At 35.4% G+C, this 25,441-nt stretch overlaps 1 protein-coding gene across 4 annotated transcripts in view; it reads left to right on the forward strand.

The window, feature by feature from the left end:
- The window catches only part of LOC129749557 (probable nuclear hormone receptor HR38), a 241,904-nt gene that overhangs the window by 190,753 nt on the left and 25,710 nt on the right, over positions 1–25,441 (forward strand). For 2 of the 4 annotated variants that reach the window (XM_055744564.1, XM_055744565.1), the window contains exons 1-2: positions 16,386–16,413; positions 16,491–16,840. In XM_055744564.1, coding sequence (XP_055600539.1) covers positions 16,401–16,413; positions 16,491–16,840 — 363 coding nt within the window. In that variant the 5' untranslated portion in view covers positions 16,386–16,400. Of the gene's footprint in view, positions 1–16,385; positions 16,414–16,490; positions 16,841–25,441 lie in introns of those variants that run through there. The other 2 variants (XM_055744566.1, XM_055744567.1) reach the window with 1 other exon arrangement.

Consider the following 25,441-nt stretch of genomic DNA (forward strand, 5'->3'; position numbering starts at 1 on the left):
ACCTCATTTTACGGAGTATTATCAACTTCTACGAATAAAAATTATGTCTGGATGTAGGCAGTCCAAATCTTAATCAATCCACGTTAGAGTTTTGAATTTTACTGTTCTCGGTTTGGGATAATCACAAAACGTACTTTTACCCGACTCGTACTTTTACCCCACCTTACTCTACTTGTTCAGAAATCAATTCGCATTTTTGCAACAATTTTACAACTGATTCGCGAACAGTTCCTTTGCTACCCTTAAATGATTTTGGATTTAAATTTTCTGCGATAACCGAAAATGATGTGATCTTGTCTATATTTTCAATCAAATCAGGTGCCGTTGGGCTTGATGGAATACCAATTAAACTTATAAAGCTTATTTTACCTTCAATTATAACCCAACTTACTTACATTTTTAACCTAATTATAACAACCGACAAGTTTCCGAAAGCGTGGAAACTTTCTAAAATAATACCATTAAGAAAACAGCCTCAATGTAGCACCTTAAACAATCTGAGACCAATAAGTATTCTTTGTAGTTTATCAAAAGCCTTTGAGAAGATATTAAAATGCCAGATGAACGATTTTTTAAGTACTTACGGTTTGCTTCATCCATCACAATCCGGTTTTCGCGCGAAACATAGCACAACAACTGCACTTCTCAAGGTGCATGATGACATACTTTCAATTATTGATAAAAAAGGAGTAGGGTTTCTACTAACAATTGACTTTTCTAAAGCTTTCGATAGGGTGTCCCATGTTGAACTTTTGAAAAAATTGTCTTACAAGTTTAATTTTTAAAGAAATGCTGTAAATCTCATTGCATCTTATTTGAGCAACCGTCAACAAACCGTCTGTGTCAACAATGTGTTCTCAAGTTTTTTACCTGTTCTTTCCGGTGTGCCACAAGGTTCAGTTTTAGGTCCTCTATTTTTTACAATGTTTATAAATGATCTGCCAGAAACAATAAAATCTTGTATGATCCACATGTTTGCCGACGATGTCCAGATCTACCTTTGTTCAGCAACTCTTACAAACAGAGAAATAGGGGATTTGATAAATAACGATCTTTCGCGAATTAATCGGTGGTCCAAAGAGAACTTATTACCAATAAACGGAGCAAAAACTAACGCAATGTTCATCAGTAGACAGCGTGATAATAGCGAGATTCCTAATTTGTTTATAGATTCGGTTCCAATAAACTTTGTAAGTTCTATCAAAAGCTTAGGAGTGACAATTCAGAATAATCTTGAATGGGATGCCCAAATCAATTCTCAATGTGGCAAAATCTATGCTTGCCTTCGTACCCTCCGGGTTTCGGCAAATATGCTAACAAGTAGCATCAAACTTCGTCTGTTCAAAACCTTAGTTTATCCACATTTTATCTATGCTTGCGAATTACTTCTGAATGCATCTGCAGCATCTATTTACAGACTTAAAATGGCACTGAACTGTTGTATTCGTTGGATTTATGATCTAGGAAGAATCTCAAGAGTAACTCATCTTCAGAGTAATTTGATAGGATGTAAATTTAATTGTTTTTTAAAAGTACGGTCATGTATTGCCTTGTTTAGAATTGTTCGTTTCGCCCAACCACATTACCTTTTTGAGAAATTAGTTCCGTTCCGAAGTAGACGTAGGCTTAATTTTGTCATTCCCAGCCATAATACATCACATTATGGCAATAGTTTCTTTGTACGTAGTATTGATATTTGGAATACTCTTGCTAACGATTTAAAATCTCTTAATTCGATTGCAACGTTTCGTGAAAAGTGTATGTTATGGTTCAACAGAGAAAATAATTAATGCATTAATGTTTAGGCTATAATTTTACTTTATTTTTTGTAATTAGATTAGTTACCTTTTTGAAAACCGATTGCAATAATTGATAAGGATTTTTTCTTACTTTGCAAGTATCAATAAATAAATAAATAAATAAATAAATAATGCATTATAATATAAGAATGTTAAACATTAAAAGCTTACATAAAAATTTAACGCAAAATTTCATTCCATTATTTTTTTATTTACATAGTATTCCGTCTCACGACATAACTTGACGAACATAATTCCTAAAATTCACTCGGTCCATGGCAACCGTTCTCCAATTTCTCGGGCACCCCACGTTCGCCAGATCACGCTCCACTTGGTCTAACCACCTCGCTCGTTGCGCCCCCGCTCGTCTTGTTCCTACCGGATTCGTAGCGAACACCTGTTTTGCAGGACAGTCGTCCGGCATTCTCGCAACATGTCCCGCCCAGCGTATCCGGCCAGCTTTCACCACCTTCTGGATACTGGGTTCGCCGTAGAGTCGCGCGAGCTCGTGGTTCATCCTTCGCCTCCACACTCCGTTCTCCTGTACGCCGCCAAAGATGGTTCTTAACACTCGTCGCTCGAATACCCCGAGTGTACGCAGGTCCTCCTCGAGCAATATCCATGTCTCGTGCCCGTAGAGAACAACCGGTCTAATAAGCGTCATATACAGGTTACACTTCGTGCGAGGGCAAAGTCTTCTCGACCGCAGTTACTTGTGGAGTCCATAGTAGGCACGACTTTCATTCCAAGTTTACTTATAACTATATTCCATTTGTATCTAATCTCCGCGAAACTAATATGTTATGTTTTCTAACTGATTTTGTCTGCGGCCCTCTACATCATAGAAAATTTTTAATGCGGCCCGCACACTTAAACGAGTTTGACATGCCTGCCTTATATCATACACCATCTGTTTAGATTCAATTGTCCAAAATGTATTAAGATGGAAGTTTTTTTTTTTGAGTTTTCAATTTTTTAAACAAATTACCAAATAAACTAATTTTTAAACAAATTACACAAAGGTTTTCTACGTGGAATAAAATCCGCCGTTTACATGTAGATACTGTTGCATATGGCAAAATAATGTGTAAATAGAAGTCGTGTAAGAAAAACTGAGCAAAATCAATCAACGTTTGAAAAAAATCTTAGTGTGCTTTCTATGAACAATTTTGGCTGATGGTAAACGTATAAGTTTGGCTACACAATTAAACTTTTTTAAGATTTTCTTAAATGTCCCGCTTTTTTTTTTGGCTGTGTCCGCTTTTTTCGTGAAATGTCCCGTTTTTCCTAGATGCAAATAATTGAATGATTTAGACTTTGTTCCGTTTTGTAAAATTCGGGAGATTGAATTAAATTTTTCAGAAAATATCAGTAAAAATGTTTTGCAGTCTCCAGCAAAGTTAAAAAATAGAAGTTAAAGAATAGAAAGAATAAATTCAATAAATTGTTTTGCTTTTATCGTAGAGAATGTTCCCTTCAAAACGAATTTCTCAATAGAACTATTGAAGATTTGTTACAGTGCTGATTTGTAAATCACGAACAATCTTTACTGGACCATCTTGAGCCAGCTTTAAAAAGTATAATAAGAATAAACTATTTCAACAACATGCCACTGCTGTACTGCTGCTTGTGTCTATAGAGGTGTGAAAGAGAAATTTCACTTATAGAACCAAGACTAAGAAAATGCATGCAATCAAACTGGTAGTAAACGTATTAAAATAATGTTTAAGTACCACAACATAAGTTTGTGTTCCATCCCCAAAGACAGTTTGGTACCAGAAGGCCAGTTTAGCTCTCAAAATGAAGTTTGGCAGTGCTAATCTCTTCTAATTTATTTCGGCTTTGAACCATCTTGACTCTTGCTTAAAGAGGTATCTGTCTGTTCTGCGAATTCTCCCACTTATAGAGGTATTCTCTTATTTAAGAATAGAAAGAGTTGTACTTGTTTTATAGGCTTTTGTAGAGCACAAAAATTGTATTTATTACAACAATTACCAATTTTTTTTTCTTGAGTCGTTTTTTTTTCTTGAGTCGTAAAGACCTTTCAAACCATATATTGCTAATCTGTGTACATCCGAAAACCAATTTACCCATTCTCCTTTGATGAAAATCACTTGCATTTTTTTTTCAGTTTTTGTCATATTTTGAGTTCATTTTCTAATGAGAGCCTTCCGTCAATCAGGTAAAGGGTGATACGGTCAAAATTTGGTCAATTTCAGCTTGACGTATTTCTTTCAATTTTGCATTTAAAAAACCTGAACACCCCTCATTTTAAAGGTGTGTGTGTGTGTGTGTGTAGAATGTTGCTCCTATTTTGATTTTGGAATTCACTCTTCAGTTGTCAAAATGCCGACCAAGGAAGAAGAGCAGCGTATCAAAATTTCGCTCGCGTATCGCGAAAATCCGAGCTACTCGCACGCAAAGCTGGCAAAATCGCTAAAAGTTGCCAAATCAACCGTTACAAATGTAATTAAAGTGTTTGAGGAAAGTTTGTCGACAGCCAGGAAGTCTGGATCGGGGGGAAATCGAAAACCGGAAGCCGCTGAGACGACAAAGAGAGTTGCCGGTAGTTTCAAGCGAAACCCTAACCTCTCTCTTCGAGATGCCGCAAATAAGCTGGGTGTATCGTCTACAACCATGCATCGAGCCAAAAAAACGAGCCGGACTATTGACTTACAATAAGGTAGTGACTCCAAATCGCGATGATAAACAAAATGCGACGGCCAAAGCGCGATCCCGGAGGCTGTACACGACGATACTGACGAAGTTTGACTGCTTAGTAATGGACGACGAAATCTACGTCAAAGCCGACTACAAGCAGCTTCCGGGACAGGAGTTTTATACGGCAAAAGGAAGGGGGAAGGTAGCAGATATTTTCAAGCACATGAAACTGTCAAAGTTCGCGAAGAAATATCTGGTTTGGCAAGCCATCTGTACCTGTGGCTTGAAAAGCAGCATTTTCATAGCTTCCGGGACTGTCAACCAAAAAATTTACGTGAAAGAGTGTTTGAATAAACGTCTGCTGTCTTTCCTGAAGAAACACGGTTGTTCCATACTGTTTTTAGCCGGATTTGGTATCTTGCCATTACGGTAAAAAGGCCATGGAGTGGTACGCCGCCAACAACGTGCAGGTGGTTCCCATGGACAAGAACCCTCTCAACACGCCAGAGCTTCGCCCAATTGAGAAACACTGGGCTATTGTCAAGCGGAACCTAAAGAAGACCAAAAAAAATGCTAAGGACGAGCAGCAGTTCAAGGCAAACTGACTTTCTGCCGCGAAGAAGGTGGACAAGGTGGCTGTACAAAATCTGATGGCAGGGGTTAAGCATAAGGCCCGGCAATTCGGATTTCGAAAAGCGGAAGCCTAACTGTATATTTTTCCTTAATTTTATACTAATTAAACTTGAAAAAGAAATTTAATTTGATTTTTTAAATAAACGATTTCGCCGATTTACACGCGTTTTCCCTTGACCAAATTTTGACCGTATCACCCTTTATTGGAGTAGAGTCTGTTTTGTTGGTGTAGCCTCAAAACTACCATCTACCAAATTTCATGTTGAGGATTCAATAGTTTCCGTGTCAAAGGGAAATGAATGAACAAAAAAAAGTAATTTTAATGTGTGCCAATATTCAGGCTGTTCCGAACTTTCCGAGCAGCATTGGACGCCATTGGTTAACGAGGGCAGTCAATTACTCTTATGACCATGAGTTCGAGGCAATAAGATACTGTAAAAATTTAAACAAATTTTGATAATGTTTTCTCATGTTTTGAACAAATACGGAATGTTTTACCGTTACACTTCATTAAGTTTAAGTTACTTTTTTTTGAAGAACGTGTTGTACAAGTTTAAGCAACGAAAATATTTCTAAACAAAAAGATATTCTCTGATGCTTGAAATCGAACATAGAAATCGAGACGCTACAAAATTTGTAAGCAAATCCAAAACAAAAAACCTTCCTGATGCAAATAGCTTCGTTCTGCCTCAATCACATTGATCTGCAACAAGGTTGACATGACTTGAACAAATTTCACCAACATGCTCAAATTTTCCCACCAAACCTTACCTAACAACAACAGAAAGCCCGGGCCAAGGGGGAAACAGAAAAAAATCGTGATGTAATTAAAACAGCAAACACTTCAGTTTGGCTCGTCCCAGGGCATTGCTGCTCTGGAATAGATATCTACTGGGCTACCGATGCATGGCCGAATGGGCGAGGACCTGCAGGTTGCTTCTTCTAATCAGTCTATCCCCTTGGCTCCATTTTGGTCGGCCAAAAGGCATCTTTCAGCTGCCATGCCGCCGGGTGCATCTCCTACTTGATTTGGCGGGCTGTTGAAGTCTTTCGTCTTTAACCGCACATGAATCTTCGCGTCGTCCGTCGAAACCGTCGAGGATTAACGTTTAGCTATGATAATTTTAATCAACTTCAATAAAACATTTCTCTTCGAACCGACGATGCTGCTGACGGATCATTGAAGAAGCTAGCGTCAGAAGACGTGAAGAAGTTTGCTGAATTTGCGCGCCAGCGCGCATCACCAGATGCACCAATTTTCTCACACTCGAACCTAGATGCATGTGCCAGCATCCTCAAGAAGTCGGCATGAATTGATGAGTCCCTAGAGAAGGCCGGAAGAGATTTAGGTTGGTTTTAGGTCCACTGTTGATAGGTGACCGCGGAGTGCAATCAATCAGGCTGCGGGTGTAACTGTAGTTACCTTGGTACTTTGTGCCGCGCAGTCAAGTTAGAGCTTGCCGTTTGTGCGGTACCATTTCTAGAAGCTTTTCGTTGTTTGGCTCGGTTGAGACCGCATCATCAATCAAGATTGCAATTAGGTTTACTGCAGCTGCAGCTCATGGGATAGATTTAAGGGGAAGAAAATCAGCGGTAACCACAGAAAAAATCTCGTCGAGAAAACATTTCTTGAGAATCCAGTCGATCGATTTGAATCATGCTGCCGATCGATCCTTCAAATGAAGGCGAACACCGGTAGCAGCCAACCATGCGTCCAGGAATATAATTAAACAAACTGCTGATCAGAAATAAATTAAATCTATCTTTCCCACGGGGAGCAGTGAGAGCTTTCCACGCACTAACCCGCAATCAGAAATATAGTATACCAATAATTATGTTCGTTGATATCAGGTTTCAAGCGTTGGAGTTAAATTGCCCAGAGTCGAACTCAGATTATTCATTCAGAGCTGTAGAAATTGCAGGTCCCTTGAATTTGAGATGGATTTTAGATCCTAAGCCAAAAAAGTTCTATGCTGTGAAAATTCTAATGAAAGCTGTTTAAAGTGAATTTATCTAACCAAATTGATTCCAACTTTGAATATTAGTGTAACCATGGTAGGGTTCTCAAAACACCTAACATTACTTTCTCATCATTGCTCTATCTTAACCAGTCGATCCCTAGATCCCTCTCTTGTCGCTACCAGCACCTATGAAAGTTCCACACCGCAAAAGATCGCACGCCCCCAGCATCCCCTAGGACGCCTTCTTAAAATTTATTTAATTTCCCATTAACAGCAAGAGGCCCGTGTCAAAGTGTGCTCATAGGCACCAGGGAACTCTCGAAAAGGGGAAAAAAATAACGCAGGTAATAACACCACACACCAACACCGCCGATTATCATTATGAACCTCATAATTAATAAAATAAACTAATTAAACCAAATTATAGAGAAGGCCGCACCGAACTTTGTGGTTTTCATCGTCGTCGTTGTCAGCGTCAAGAAGCTACCCGTGTTTCACCGCGGATTGCTTCCAGCCAAAGTTGGTTAAGTTATAGGTATAGTCCGATTGGAAATAAAAACCAGCACAAATATGGAACCTACACTACACACGGGCATCGTTTCTTTGATCCGCGTGGATCATCGCGCGGTAATGTCCGTCCATCCCTATTGGAAAAAAAAACCCAAACCCTTGATTAGTTGTGCAGTAGTAGCTCTCTTATTTTAAGCTTGAGCAAAAAAAAAACACTCATGAAGTACGATCAGGTTTGTTCAACGCTCGAATCGATCAGGTTGCTTCCAAGGTATGTAAATTACAGTCTTTTCTTGAAGAAGTTCAACCAAGGAAAAAACTGAATAAGGTAGTGAAACTATGACTTTTTTTGAGAGGAAAAAATCTTTCATTTGACATACGGTGACCCCAAAACCACTTCTGTTGAAAAGAACATCAATTTTTAGAATATTCATCTCATGACATTAACAAAGAACTGTTACCCTAATGAAAAAAAAAACAAAACAAATATAATAATAACGTAGGATTACAACCATTGTTCCAAATCGTTGATGTCGGCCAGTTTCAATCTGATGCATTGAATTCTCATGCATAATATGCGAAAAAAAACTTTGAGGAAAGATCTTGAGCAAAAAAAAAAAAATCTGGCTTCGAGGAAACTGAAATAGGGATGCATCTTAATTTATAAATTAGGTAGTTGAGACGTGTTATTTTCTTAATTTTACGCATGATATATAATATCGAAACTACCAATATGATTCAAAAGCTTCAGGTGTGATTTAAAAAAAAATCTGTGCCGTCTAACTCGCAACGAGTACATTTTACTCATGTGTTTTAGACGACAATTTGTGGCCAAAATACTATTTTTGAACCGCATTAACTTTTTTGTTATAATTCCAATCGAGGTGTAGTTTTCAGATGATATGTAATTCAATCCAAAAATTTTAATTAACTTAACATTCATTCGATTGGTTGAGAAAAACATATTTGATGAAATATCAGCTTTTTATGCTTCTACAGAACACTAAATCTCAGAATCCCTTTCACACTTAAGATTCAGTACAACCCCTTCCAGTTGTCAGATTTAGCTCAAATTTGGTATATGGCTTTCTGATGTTTTCCCCAAGTCATTTAAGTCTTTTCAGCGAGTGTTTCGTTTTTCAAGTAGTCATTGATTAAGTCGAATTTGCTATATTAAGTTTAAAAAAAATCCTAAATTTTCATAAAAAAGTGATTTTTATTAAGGTTTGAATTGTAAATATGTTTTCTCATGATGATACAAACGATATACTTTGTCCATAAAAATGTAAGTGCACAAAAATCTGCATCTTATGATGGCAACGAGATGAAAAAATTCCACGCTAGGTACACGTTTTGGTCAGTTGAAAAAAAAAGTTATGGATCAAAAAAAATTGCTCTTATTCAGAAAAAAGCTTTATGGTTTTGGATCATTTAGAACTCAGATTTCATTGAAAAGTGGACTTTTGTCAAAGGAACTTAAAACATGATTTTTTTCTAGTTGGCCCCATACAAACGTTTGTTCTCCACACCCTTATCTATCATTAAGAGTTTGAGCCCCCAGATTTCCAGACATTATCTTATTTTGGGACACTCTACTCTACTTGAACGGTGCAATAAAAATGTCTAAAACCATTTCTTCTAACTTACCAACTTACCCTGTTTCGACAAATCAGCTAAGAATACAACACTTCAAATTTTAAAGTAAAAAATATGTGCATCAACTCATAAAAAATACAATCTAGTTAAGGTGTTGTATCAAGCTTTTTTTTTAAATAATATTACTGTCAGAACATGGACAGTTTCAACTATAACAGTTTACATTTTTCATAGCTATACAATAGACTGGCCCAAATTTGTATGGGATGATTTTTACAACATTTTTTTCAACGCGGCACCCCCTAGATTGGTGCTTTTAGGTGAAAAAATGACTTTCTGAAAGTTTCAGGTCATTTGGCCGAAGCACGAGCTGGCGCAAAGGACTTGAAATTTGTATGAAGATTTTCAGCAAAATGTATGGAAAACCGACATACCTTCACTCTTTGTATTCTAAAACATGTTTCCAGTATGCTAGAAAGCTCAGAATTTCAGGAATTGTAGTTCAAATAATGACAAACAAGTTTGTAGAAGATTGTAACGTGATACGAGTTGATTGTGATGAGTTATTTGCAATTGAATGTGTGATTTTTTTCGCATTCCATCGATATATCGTGAACGGCATACAGGTGGATTACTAGTACTCACTTGATCGCATTGTCACACAATGAGATAAAAGATAGAAAATTTGTGTCCTCGGCATAGTTGCAACTTTTTGTTATAAAATAAGCTAGAACTTTGCCGGGGACGCAAATTTTATATATTTTATTCTCATTGTGTGACGATGCTATCAAATAAGTGAGATTATTAGCCCATACAGCCCATTTCATATCAAAGAAATGCGACAATCACACATTCAATTGCAAATAACTCATCACAATCAACTCGTATCGCGTTACAATCTTCTACAAACTTGTTTGTCATTATTTGAACTACAATTCCTGAAATTCTGAGCTTTCTAGCATACTGGAAACATGTTTTAGAATACAAAGAGTGAAGGTATGTCGATTTTCCATACATTTTGCTGAAAATCTTCATACAAATTTCAAGTCCTTTGCGCCAGCTCGTGCTTCGGCCAAATGACCTGAAACTTTCAGAAAGTCATTTTTTCACCTAAAAGCACCAACCTAGGGGGTGCCGCGTGGAATATAAGGATTTTTTTTGTTATGGGCCAGTCTACTATACAATTGTTTCTGTATTCAAAAAATGAAAAGTCAAAAAAAGGATGTACATTATTTTTTTAAGGCTTTTTTATTCTGATCTTTGGAATGATAGATAGATTGAATAAAATAAAGTTTAATTAATTTGTAAGTTTACTTCAATTTGAAACTAAAGTTGTAAATTCATCTCACTTAAGTTTTACTTGATTACAGGTCCAAAGGTCAAGACACCTTATATGATTTAATTTATCATGAATATTTTTATATAGGTACAAGTTGATGTTTTGAGTATCGAGTTCTGTTAAACAAGTTTTTTCTCATAAAGCCATTTGAAATATAAATTCTTTTTGCTTTATTTTGTTCATATATTTTGATGAAGCATTTTTTCATAACTTACTTGGCATTTATTTTTTAAGTGTTTTTAAGAGTTTAGAGTTTTCAGTGTATTCAAATATTCAACTTTAAATACTTAACAAATCTTAGATCTTCTTCATTATTGAATCTGACAGTTTTATTTGTGACTAAAAATTGCTTTTTCTCTCTCAATACTCAACCGATCTAGACAAAATTTCTTAAGTTTTAATTACCTTGTAACATGATACTCACACTTTATCTTATTTGAAAATAAATAAGGGAAAATACATGGTTACATAATACCCCAAAAATTAAACTAAAATTAAAAGTGGAATGCCAATTTGACTTAATTTAACAAAGTTTTGGCACCATTACACTTAAAAAAGCGAAACATAGAATTTGTCGATATATTGAATGATACAAAATTTTTAAGGGCAGCTATTCATCGAGCTTTGTTCATCTACTTTTTTGCTATTTTTTCTACAGTCAACTTCTAGATTTTGTGTACAGAAACGAAAGATTTTTGTAATAAACTATATTCACTATGAATGAGGGTAAACTAAGGTTTTACCCGGTTTTATTTGGGTTTGCCCTGATATTTGATACATAAATTTGGGAGCAGTCCTACCCGGCCCGGATGTCCGAGTTGTATTGAAAAAAGCCCGGATTTATTCACTTTTTTGGCAAATCAACACATTTGCACTTTTTTTTTATTTGTGTCTCCAAAACGAAATTGTTATGAGCATGTTTTTTAAAAATGGTCGTGAATTTTTTTGAAACCTAAAATACGATTTCAAATCTGTGGACAGGTATTGTGAAAAAAATTTCAATTTATTTTTTTTGTTGAGTAACTCCAGGCGTTTTCATAAAATTTGCCCGAATTTTGCCCGAATTTTGCCGAATTTTGCACGAATTTTGCCCGAATTTTGCCCGGATTTATGGCCGTCAATTTTGAAATCAAATGCCCAGATTTTTCCAGGTTGCTATATGAAACTAGCTGACCCGGTAAACTTCTTTTTACCTTCTTAAGTATAAATCATAATAAATGTTTAATTTCATCTACACGTGCTACATCTGCACCGTGCTCGCGAATCGATTCTTATGGAAATCGTAACAAATAAAGTTGAATTTGTATTGGGACCACCTTCCATAAAAAGTGAGATCCTTGAAACTATTATACAAACCATCTCTGACCCAAAAACCCTCGGATATCAAATTTCACTTCATTCCGACCGACCATTCATACGTGATGTTGTTACAAAGAAAACGCCTCCATTTTTATATATAAGATGTGAAGAGATCATTTTGTATGGGGACCCCCCTTTCATCAGAAGTGAGATTCTTGAAACTATTATACAAACCATCTCTGACCCAAAAAACCCTCGGATACCAAATTTCACTTCATTCCGGCCGACCATTCATACGTGATGTTGTTACAAAGAAAACGCCTCCATTTTTATATATAAGATTACCCGTATTAACCGGCCCAGGTAGGTGCAGAAAAAATTCTGGCAACCTTATAGTAAACTATTAACACAGTCAAACTATTAATTTACTTTTAATTTTAATTTAATTTACTTTAAATCCTCATTTTCAAACCAATTAAAAATAAGGGCGGACAAAATTTCGAATCCTTCTTTTGTCATTTATAGTTGAAACATCACGGTGGGGGGGATACTAAAAAAAATCCTTATTTTCAAAAAATTAGAAAAACTTTGAAAACAGCTTGCATGCAAAAAACTTGCATGAAACAACTTGCAATCTATATTGTACAAAACGGGAAAAATAGTTATTTTAGATAAATAATTTGAAAAATCTCGAATACAGAAATTAATACAATCCCTACAATTTTAACTTCTCTCTTGTAACAGTTGGACTGTTTAAATTTTCGAATAATTTATCGATTTTTTCCATAAAATACCTTCAATATTATTTACCCCCCCCCCCCCCCCTTCTGGATTTTCGGAAAAATCGAAGAGAGGGGGGTTTATAATAGAAGAATTTGTTATTTATTCTGACCCTATGTTTAAAAATAAAGTTTTGCGGTTTTCGAACTCGATTTTCAGATAGCTTTAATAAATTAAATACAACAATTTTAAGATAATTTAAAAGAAAATTATAACTATTTCTGATTTAACTTAAGGACGCTGTGAAGTCTTTAATATGAAAGATTTTAATCTGTATTACAATTTTATTGAACAAAAACTTAACGTTTTGACTTATGCTTCTATATTTTTTCTCGGAATTCAAAATAACTCGCGCTTTTTAGGAAAGTTGATCGTTGAGTTTAAACAAGTACAGTAGTTTTTCGATTTTATCACGGTCAAAAAAAAATTTTACCGTGAATATGGCGAAACCGTGAATTTGGCGAAACAAAAAATTAAAGTGGAGAAAAGGATTTTTATTGTATTTAATCAATAATTTGAAATATTTTCAGCAGTGAAAACGTTTTGTATCAATGATTTTTGATAATCAGATGTAATTATCAAAGATTACTTAGCACAAAGGATCGATTTCAGTTCAAATTATTCTTCTCTATAGCAATTTTAAGATTTTTTCTCGAAATAAAAACATGTAGAATATTCATTTGATTGTCTACATCTTATAAAGTGAATTATTTAGTTTTTATAGAAATTTTACAGTCTCTTATGTCGATTTTGAAAAAGAGTTCAAAGAAAAAATCATCAAAAAAATTTCTTCTGCAAATTTCAAATTTCAATTTTTCAATTTTCAATTTTTATCTTCACACCTTTGATTAACTAAAAAGTTTACCTTATCACACAAATTTTTGAAAATTTCTCAACTTTGACTTTCAATGTGTGTTTCTCGAAATTTGCTGAATGGGCAGATAATTCTTTGTTTTTCATAAGTAAAAAACAGTAATCTTAGTCCTTTGTACATATTTTAAGACAAAGCTAGCAGAATTTCATTTTGATCTTCCAAAATTATCCATTCAGACAATATTAAAGGGTGTCCAATCAGAATTGCGCACACCATCCTTTCAAATAAACAAATTAAACATAGAAATCTGAGACACTTATCTCTTTTCAAAAACGCTTAAATTCACCCACATCTTTATAGGATTTGCATAAACAAAAAAGTTTCCCTTTTAAGAGCGGCTAATCAAGCACAAATAACAACACTAGCATTAGCATGATGTTAGAATACTTATGTCAATTATTTCAAGTGTTTTTAAAATTCAAATGACGATTTTAAACACTATACAGCTAAAAAAAGCAGTTCAATGACTTTTTTAATTATTGAATTCTTATCACCATAACATAAACCATTAAAAAAATTTAAAAAAAACAAAGACGCTCTACGCTTTTGAACGAAAATTAAGGTCCTGGAAATGGTTTCGGAATGATTTCCACAAAAGCGTGATAAAATCGAAACAATAACTGTGATAAAATCGAGCGTGAATTTGGCGAGTATTGATAAAATCGAATAGTGATAAAATCGAAAAACTACTGTATGTCAAGAGTTTTTGTATTATTCAAAAGATTTTCCAAAAAATACGCCAAAATTTCCAAATGAGTTTTGCTTGTTTTTCAAATTAAACCCTTGAATCTCAAATCGAGAGCTAACAGAAAAAAAACTTATTGCATTTTCAGATTCATTTCTCCAAAATTAGTTAAAATCAATTCTTAAATAATTGATGCCTTGGCAAGAAAATGTAAATATTGTTGACTTTTGAAATAAGCGAAATCGAAAGCTTGTCTTAAATATTTGAACTTCACAAATAAAAGCTTTATGATCAGGAATGAAAAAGAAATGACCTAAGTGGCTAGAATTTTGAAAAAATTACTCCTAGAAGCTAATTCATCCCTTTCAAAAACGCTCAGCATGTTATCATATCAAAAAATTTTATTCCCATGTATAAGTGAAGAAAAGTTATTAATTTTTCTGGGAACTCACAAACAGAAATTTAAAGTTTTTCCAAATCACCAAAATTATAAAATTTATATTTTTTAATTTGAAAAAGTCGGCTAATGAAATTGAAAAGTTTCATATGTATTACCAATGGTTAGTAATTGAACGGTTAGTAATTGAACATGTTTTTTTTTTAAATCAGCTTTTTTGAAAGGTCGAAACTAGGTTTATGAGAGATAATGCCTTCAATATGCATTGGTACCATCTATAAAGCCAAATGAGAGCTTGAACGCTACTTTAGTAGTAAACTTTTCGGTACTTGAGTATATCCATTTGACAGAATCATGACAGCGTTAATAGTAAAAAAATTCTGAACTTTTAAGTCACTTTTTATGATCTTCTAAACAAAACAGCATCAGGCAAATTTCAAGTCTATATTTCAGCACAGGACGTCGGATTCCTTGGAAATCAGTTATTCAAACACCGAATTATTGTCACCTTGGTTGATGTAACTTGACTGCAGATTCCAAATTTTTAAAGTGAGATTCAAAAACAGATTTGTCATATGAAATATTTCAATTTTTCCTTCCAAATATAGATAATAGGTTTAAGGAACGTTATTATTTTTTCCCCGCATCGTTTCACTTCGTTTCAAATCCAAAATTCAGTCAGGATCAACTCCTATGGTGTTTATTTTTCAGTAATGGATTTTCAAATGAAAGACACATGTTATGTGCTTCTTGGCCCATCTGAAAATAAAATTCCTCCTATAGCTGCTAGCCAGAAGCCGACATCGATAACTTCGCCATAGATAATGAACTCGCTAAATATCACTGATTTTTATAGCTCCAAAGGGAGAAGCTTTTATATTCCTATATTTACGCGACACGGAGTTGCCTATCTATAGCGATAGCCATCAAAACGCCTATTTATCATAACCAAAACAAACCCTCGCTCGCTCCCCTTCCCACTTGATTCTTAGATAGTCGACACCAAACGGACCTGAGTTCTATCGGAATAATTCATTCTAGCCGTTCAGCAATATAAAGGGAGAAAAATAGCAACGCGACAGAATGAGCGTGAAAATCGCAATCAGCAGCTAGCTACAGACAGACACTCACACCCTTTGCGCGGACTATTATTATTACTATATTCGTAACACCTGCCCGACCCACCGCGAAATCAACGGAGGAGAAAAAAGCGCCTCAACGCTACCGACGACGAGGACCCTGATTGCTTCAGAGGGAAGGTTGCCCGGCCGAAGAAGATGATGGACGATATGACACATCGCGGTGTTTACGAATCGCGCAACGGGTATATGGAAATTCTAATAGTTATAAAAATAATGGCAAACTGCTGCAAGGGAGATTCACTACTCGGTGTGCGCACGGTGGCTGAGCAGGAGAGCCGATTTGGGCCACTCCCATCGACAAAATTTCCAATCCGCTGACTGGCTGGCCAAGGACCGACTTGTGCCGGGTCCAACTGTCAGCGGTAGTCTTATTCAAATTTCTTCTCAGCTCGCGGAACGACATCGGTTTTTGGGGCCCGGTACGGATCTCGACAAAAAAGATTTACTGTGATTATGTGATGTAATAAAATACTATTAACATAAGGCGCGTTATCGATATCGGTGGTCTACTGAAAGGCGTCCGAGAAGATTTATTGGGTATGAATTAGAATATTGAGCGATCGTTCCACGAGCTGCCCGATTCTTCGCAGTAGTGATCGTAGCTGTCAGTGATCGGTTGTTAAATTATGTAGATTGATTCTGTTCGTTGTATAAAACTCGCCAATTGGATAAAGTGTTTTAAAGACCGAGGAAATCCATCAAAGCAGATCTTCCTACGTGAATTATGATCTATTATGGTACATCCAACAGCCACGCCGTGATTCATCGCTCGAAGAGAACTCTAACCAAACCATTTTTCTCTTTTCCCCTACAGGTGCTCAACAACTTCTGCAGCAAGTTGTAACCTCACCGGTACCACCACCAAGCGGTATCCAATCGTCGACAATCCCTGCAGCTGTAGTATCTGCAGGATCTGCTACGACTTTGTCGACGGCGACTACAACGACGGCAGTTGCTGCGAGACCTTCTACTGCAAACAACAACAACAGCAACAGTGCCGTCAGGTTATCGGGCACCAGAACAGCCGCAGAGAAGCAGAACCTTCGCGAGGGCTTGAGCACGAGCACGTCGTCGTCCCAGCCGCTGCGGAAGGAATCGGACGAACGGGCCGGAACAATCGAGAGTGGTAGCAGCAACACCAGCATGTTACTGCTGCAGCCACAGGTAAGTTGGTTTTATGAGAAATTCCTTTGAGAAAGCTGGTTTGAAGAGCCAAAATTACATGAAAAATTTAAGGCAGGCCTCCGTGTGTGCACTTTCCAATAACTATAAATGTTTTTTGCTATTTTAAAACAACACTCTGCACTAAAGGGTTAAAATAGTAAAAATCATTATTAATGTAAAATGCAAGCAAGAACTAATTTTTGCATCTTCTTAAGGTCAGGATTTATGAATTCAAAGATATTTTTTAATGTTTTTTCCACAGCTGAAAGCCATCTTAACAAGAAATTTTCTAATATTTAATCAACAAAGCAGGTAGCTTAAAATACTACCATAAACGTAAACGAAATTTATTTGAGCAAACTACGACGATAAGGTTGAAGCCTTTCTTCCATAATTTGTTTCCTTGAAACTGCTGCAACCTTTCGAAGATGCTGAGAATATTCAATTTGTATAAAAACACTGTTAAAATTTTGTGAAATATCTTGGAATTTGCTGAATTGGACAAAATGAACAAAACTTTAACTTTTATAACTATTTTCTCAAATGTTCAAATCCCTCGCGGTCTTCACTTTCAATCTTCATTGGTTCATCATTGATTTAAAACTTTTATTTTTAAAATCCTTGTAATGTTCTACAGTTTTGGAAAAAAAAAGTGCAAAAATTTATATAATGGATTTTTATCCATTTTCAGAAGTTATTTAGAAAATAAAAGCTGATAGAAAAAAAAACTAAATGACCCATTCCAGCGTGACGTCACAACGTTTGCAAAACAATTTTTTGGTATATTGTATGTAAGTTTTACGGGTCATATCGCACATTGAAAAAAATTCTACCTTCTGAGATAAAAATTCCATTCTCTACAATTTTAAATCAAAAGTATTTTTATAGAACAAATAATTAACAAAATTTAAGCAAAAAAAAATCGTGACGTCACAATGCGCCACTTTTTCCACTTTTCAGTGTTTTTTTAACAACAACGCATTTTTCTGCTCTTCTATTCGATCAAATTTTATGAAAATTTCAGGAAAGTATCGATTCTTTACAATCAATAAATCGCTGTTTTTGATTTTTTTCAAATTTTTATTTAAATTGATTTTAGAGCGATTCAGTTTCGTGACGTCGCAATGCACCATTTTTTTCAAAGCATAGTTTTGCAAAACGTTGTGACGTCACGAAATTTTATGGTCAGCTACATGAAATAAATCAAAGTATAATCTTAAAATTAATGCTTAAAACAAGAGGAATTAAATCTAAAAGGCCCATATAAGCAGATAAGGTTTGCAACACTGCGCACATCAATTTTATTCGAAGTTTTTTTGTGCGATCATGTGAATATTATTGAGAAAATGAAAACTAATACCAGGAACCCAGCAAACATTTTTGTAGGTATATTTCTCTACAACTTTGTTATACGTCTCATATACATTATGGAATGATCGAATGAAACTCGAAAAAACAGCATTTACCTACCAAAGTGGAGGCAATATACATACATATTTTCAATATCTGGCTAAAGCGATAAGATTATACGATTTGGACGATATAGGACACCATATTCATACATACTGAAAGAATGCAAGAGAGCACCATTTTTTTTCCTCTCAACGCATGCGAACCGTTGCCAGCGACAATATTTGCTGCCTCTGTCATTGGGCAATTCTTGCAAATACACCATCTGATTTTTAGCAATCTGGTTGCACTGCTGGTCGCAGAGAGAGCAACAAAGCTGTTCTCTCACTTGACCCACGCGGGAGAAAGCAAAGGAACGAAATCGTTTTCAAAATCAGCAAACATGGCGGACTTTTTATCATCTATATATATAAAAATGAATTTCTGTCTGTCTGTCTGTCTGTCTGTCTGTCTGTCTGTCTGTCTGTTCCTTATAGACTTGAAAACTACTGTCCCGATTTGCGTGAAACTTGGCAGATGGGGGCATTGGAGGCCGGGGAAGGTTCCTATTATGGTTTGAGACCCCTCCCTCTCTCATGAAGGGGGGGAGGGGCCTCCCAAATAATAGACATTTTTTTGCATAACTCGAGACCCATTCAAGCAAATGATATCAAACTTGCCATGGGGTGGTATTTGGGAACGGGAAATATTTCATTGAATATAAGGTACCCCTCCCTCCTCACAGTGGGGTGATAGAAAGGGGGGAGGGGGGCTACCTTACAATTTTTCATGTAACTCGAAAACTATTCAAGATATTGGATCCAAATTTGGCATGGGGAGGTATATTGAAACGAAAAATATTTCAATGATTATTTGAGACCCCTCCCTTTTTGCAGTTGAAAGAGGGAGGGGCCTCTTAAATATTTTTTTACATAACTCAAAAACTTATAAAGCAAATGGAACCAAGTTTGTCATGGGAAGGTATTTGGATACGAAAAATATTTCTATGATTATTTGTAACCCCTCCCTCTTTTCAGAAGGGAGATATAAAGGGGAAGGGGCCCTCTTTTTAATTTTTAATTAACTCAAATACTAATCAAGCAAATGGAATCAAATTGGGCATGGGCGGATATTTGGGAGCGTGACATGTTCTAATGATTGTTTGAGACCCCTTCCTTCTTCCAGCGGGGAGAAAGGAAAGATTGAGGGAAGTTCCATACAATTTTTATTGCATAACTCAAGAACTACAACAGCAAATGGAACCAAATTTGGCATGGAACGATATTTGGGTACGAGAGATGCTTCTTTGAATATTTGGTATCCCTTAATCCTTCAAAAAGGTGGATGAAAAGGGGGAGGAGAGGTCTCCCTTACAATTTTCAATATAACTGGAGATCTGATCGAGTAAATTTGAACCATGTTTGGCATGTGAGGGTATTTGGATACGAGAAATGTTTCTATTATAAATTGAAGCCCCACCTTTTTTCAACGGACAGATATAAAGGGGAAAGGGGGGCTACCATATATTTTTGAGTACAAAAAACCTTATATATAAAAATGGAAGCGTTTTCTTTCATCACGTATAAACGGTTGATCGGAATGAAGTAATATTTTGTATCCGCGGGTTTTTTGGGTCAGAGATGGTTTGTATAATAGTTTCAAGAATCTCACTTTTTATGGAAGGGGGGTCCCCATAATAAATCAACTTTAAATGGGAAAGCCGTACAATTTAGTACGATTTTCAAAAAATTCGATTCGCGAGCACGATGAAGTTAAGGACGTGTGGATGAAACAAAACATTTATTACGATTTATTTATTTAAAGGTAAAACGAAGTTTACCGGGTCAGCTAGTATTCGATAAAAACCATTTAAACCGACTTCGAGTAAAGATTTTTACGACCTTTTACTTGCGTTAGATGGAATTACGATTCGCAGTAACGTTTAAATGACTTGAGTTATCATTTAAATGCGATTTCATGTTTGCTGGGAAATATTAATTCGTAAAAGCGTGTGTTTCTGAATCTTTTTAATCATTAATTGCAAAGCATAGGCAAAATAAATAATAATTTCAAAAGCCTTCGATCTTTTAAAAGTTAGTCAATGGACACTAGAGTGCCTAAATCAGCCGACTTATGAAAGTCTTATAAGTTGCAAGCTAAAATAGATCCTAGGCATAGTACAAAGTCCAATGCCAAATTTGGGGGTTGGACCACGGAAATAGATGGCACAATGAGCCTAAAATTTGTATTGAACTATAAGAAATTTGGTTTGGGAGGAACATGAAAACCTAGTTTAGCACCAATTTCTGAAGTCTCTATCGGCCGATTTGTTTTCATTACTTTCGTTATGACAAATAGTTTATCTCAAGGTCTCATTTCGACAATGGTTTGGTAAAAAAAGATATTGAGTTTCAAAAATAAGCTACTGATGAATCAATTACAAAAAATACTTGAATGATCGTTAATGGACGCTTATATACCCGTTTTGAACGTTATAGCTATTTCACCGTGAATATGGCGAAACCGTGAATTTGGCGAAACTAAAAATTGAAGTAGAAAAAAGTATTTTTACTGTCTTTAATCAATAATTTGTAATATTTTCAGTAGTGAAGACGTTTTGTATCAATAAATTTCGATCATAAGGCGTAATTATCAAAAATTACTAAACATAAAGGATCGTTTTCAGTTCAAATTATTCTTCTCTAAAGCAAATTTTTAGGCTTTTTCTTGAAATAAAACCATGTTGTATATCCATTTGATAGTCTACATCTAATTAAAGTGAATTATTTTGTTTTGATGGAAATTTAACAGTCGTTGTCTCTTATTTCGAAAAAAAAAGTTCAAAAAAATTAGCATCAAAAAATTTGTTTCTGCTTATTTCAAATTTCAATATTTTAATCTTAACACCTTTGATGAACTAAAAAGTATATTGATTCGAAAAATATTTTAAAATTTGCTCAACTTAGATTTTTTCAGTGTGTTTCTCGAAATTTGCTTTATGGGCAGATAATCTTTTGTCTTTATATGTAGGAAAACAGAAATCTTAGTCATATTTTCAGACAAAGCTAGCAGAATTTCATTTTATTCTTCCAAAATCATCCATTCAGACAATACTAAAGGCTATTCAATAAGGATTACGCACGCCACCCTCTAAAATAAACAAGTTCAACAAAGAAATCAGAGACACTTATCTCTTTTCAAAAACGCTTAAATTCACTTACATTTTTATATGATTCTCATAACCAAAAAAGTTAATTTTTTTTAAAGCGACTAACCAACCCAAGTAACAACACTAACATCAGCGTGACGTTAAAATACTTGTGTCGATTATTACAAGCGTTTTTAAAATCCAAATGACGATTATAAACACTATACAGATAAAATAAGCAGTTCAATAGCATTTTCATATTATTGGATACCTATACACTATAACATAAACCATAAAAAATATCATAAACAAAGACGCTCTATGCTTTTGAATGAAAATTAAGGACCTGGTAATGGTTTCTGAATGATTTCTTATAAATCGTGATAAAATCGAAACAATACCGCGATAAAATAGAGCGTGAATTTGGCGAGTATTGATAAAATCGAATAGTGATAAAATCGAGAAAATACTGTACATATTTTAATTTGTTTAATTTTTTAATTCAGTTAAAAGTCTCTTTTGTGAGATTTTATGTGAACACGAGGCTCGATTTGGATTTTCTAGTGACATTCTTTGAGGTGGAAATTTCAATCATCTAAGGACAATTTTTTTAGAATAATTTAATTATTGACTGCAACTGAGACTCATCGTTTACCTTACACCAACGTCATTGGTTTTGAATGATTACCATAAAAAAAATTAAAATAATTTGTTAAAAGGAGACATCGCTTGGTTAACACCCATATCAAACGTGACAATACTTTACAGATTTATCATGAATTACTCTACAAGCCTTTACTTCTTTGCAGGCAGTCTGCATGCTTTTGAAGCACTGAAATCAGTTGTACACGCTGTTTATCCTACGAATCATTAATCCTCTACGCAGACTTTATTTTCTTTATGTAATAGTTTACACCAATGATGCTTATTTAGATTTGAAGGCTTTTGGTAAAAACAACTAAAACTATTTATTTGCAAGGGGGGACCAAGTTTTAGTTTTGAACCTAATTTTTCTGTACATATTTATCTTTGAAAATTCTAGTAACTAAAAATTAGTTCAAAAGAGTAAAAAAAATCTGTTTTATCACCCCAGGAGAATCCGATTCCGATAATTTCATTATACCTACCTTGAGAAAGTGGTTCACCCAGAACAGTAACCCCTACGCTACGCCTGATGTTTGATTCGATTTCAAATTATGGGATTTTATTACCGAATCTTATTCGGCTCTTCCCATCCACTCTTCTGGGCGCAAACGTCGTCGTCGTCGTAGTGTCGTTTAATGGTCGAGTTTTATGACTTGTTGCCAATTTTCTCCAGCCCACGTGACGAGGCTTGGGTTCGTCGTTTTTACCTTGCAGAAACATTTATTCTCTCCGATCGGCCAAAACACATCATCATCCTTAAAAGATAAATTAGACCGCATAGTGACAATAGGAATCCATAATGTGGCTATAATGTTCGGCAACTTTGGCCTATTGGAGCCTAGAGTATACCTATAATGCACACGATATAAGAGTCAGTTAGTCACTCTATTGACAGCGCCGATTAGGAGGAACGATGCTAGATGAAATTTGCATTTCGACACATTGAATTTTATGGGGGTTTCTTTGTCTCCTCGAAGAAAGATGCTAGCTGATGCTAATACAGCAGTTCAGTTCAGAAGGGAGCGAGGATGCTGGAAGAAAATGATTGAAGCGGGACGCGAACTGAATCCATATCTTCCATCTGTGAATCGAGAGTTTGGTTTAGCTTCGCCAATTTTTCGGACTGTTGGAGGCGGTTCATTTGAATAGTGAGTGCAACACCTCTTCCCCGGATTGACTCCAGCAGCGGTCTTCAGGGCAGACCGTTCAGCTCAAGCTGAAGTATTGCGGCGATATTTTCCGATATGGAAAATAGACGATCACGAGAGAGTAAACAGACAAAAAAAAACATAATCAAACTATATCTCGGGAGATCCGCGCTTGGAGCAGCACACCTTATCTGATTTTATTGGAAACCGTGACAATGGCGTTTTGTTGGATGAATCGATATGAAAGGCGAAAGATTTCTTCCGGAGTTAATCCTGGGCGATCTATTCAAATGTTCGATAATATCGTACCTCGGGGTACTCCATCGGATTACAGGAATAAGTAAACAAAATTTCCATCTTTCCCTTGACATTTTGAAATTGATAGAAAATCACATATTTTGAAATACCGACAAAAATTCCTCAATATGATCCTCAGCATGTTTTATTTTTGACATTGCCTATTTCAATTAGAAAATTATTGTTTAGAATTTAGAATTTAGAAATCCGTTGTCTGAATCTCAATTCTATTTCATTATGTCAATTAAAAAATGACTGAAATAAAATACCTTGAAAAATGGTAAAAATTTTATCACATAAACCATTAAACTCAAACACAATTTTTTTGCAACTACACATTAAAATATTTATTTTTTGCTATTGTCACTACTCCACTGGTGTTAAAAAAAAGCTGTTTAAAACTGATAGTAACAAATCAAAAGTACGTTTGTTTTCTTTGATTGAGTTTTGCAGAAGTCCACTCAATATAATTTGACAGAAATATTACGAAAACAGTCCGTAAACTGTCCTGATTCACCCCATTTTTCGGTACCGATCCAGTGCCGTGAACATAAATAATGATTTATCGTCTACTTGAATGCTGGGTTCCGCAATCAATACTTTTTAATCTGAATTAGTTCAAAAGTATTTTAAAACTGCAGATTAAAGCTTTATTATTTCATGGGCTATGTAATGCAGTATTATGTAAATTGTTTATTTTCATCCTGTTGTTAAACAGCTTTCAAATTAGCGACAAAAAGGCTTAAATTGAAAAAAAAAAAATTTGAAATTATTTAGATTGTAGATTATCCAATATCTTTTCTATGGTTTACATATAAGTTAAGTTTATAGTCTGTTCTCGTGAAATGTCCTCCAAGAATTAAGGAATATTTTAAATTCCAAGTTTTAATTTTTTGAACTTTGAGCTCATCTCTGGTGATTTTTGGATTCAATTTTTTTTGTTTTCCATTACAAGTTTCCATTCAAAATAAAAACTCGTTGCGCTGATTGGGGACTGAATGAATTGCTTCCTAAATTTTTATTTCTTTTTCTGTCAGTAAAAACAATAAAAAAAAAAAGTTTCAGGAGAATGAAAAATGGATAAATCTATATATATATATAAAAATGAATTTCTGTCTGTCTGTCTGTCTGTCTGTCTGTCTGTCCGTCTGTCTGTCTGTCTGTTCCCTATAGACTCGGAAACTACTGAACCGATTTGCTTGAAACTTGGTAGGTGGGGGTATTGGAGGCAGGGGAAGGTTCCTATTACGGTTTGAGACCCCTCCCTCTTTCATGAAGGGAGGGAGGGGCCTCCCAAATAAAATACCATTTGTTGCATAACTCGAGAACGCATCAAGCAAAAGGTATCAAATTTGGCATGTGGTGATATAGGGGAACGAGGAATATTTCTATGAATATTAGGTACCCCTCCCTCCTCTCAACGGGGTGATAGGAAGGGGGGAGGGGGGTTACCTTACAATTTTTCATATAACTCGAAAACTAATCAAGATAATGGGACCAAAATTTGGCACGGGACGGTATTTGGATACGAAAAATATTTCAATGATTATTTTAGACCCCTCCCTCATTCCAGAAGAAAGGGGGGGGGCCTCTTTCATAGTTTTTACATAACTCAAAAGCTGATTAAGCAAATGGAACAAAATTTGGCATGGGAGGGTATTTGGATACGAACAATATTTCTATGATTATTTGAGACCCCTCCTTCTTTCCAGAAGGAGTGATATAAGGGTGGGATGGGGCCTCTTTTATAGTTTTTTACATAACTCAAAAACTAATTAAGCTACTGGAACCAAATTTGGTATGGGCGGGTATTTGGGAACGTGACATGTTCTAATGAATGTTTGAGACCCCTTCCTTCTTCCAGCGGGGAGAAAGGAAAGAGGGAGGGGAGTTTCATACAATTTTTACTGCATAACTCAAGAACTACAACAGCTAATGGAACCAAATTTGGCAAGGAACGATATTTGGGTACGA

This window comes from Uranotaenia lowii, chromosome 2 (genome assembly GCF_029784155.1).
Source record: "Uranotaenia lowii strain MFRU-FL chromosome 2, ASM2978415v1, whole genome shotgun sequence".
NCBI lineage: Eukaryota > Metazoa > Arthropoda > Insecta > Diptera > Culicidae > Uranotaenia > Uranotaenia lowii.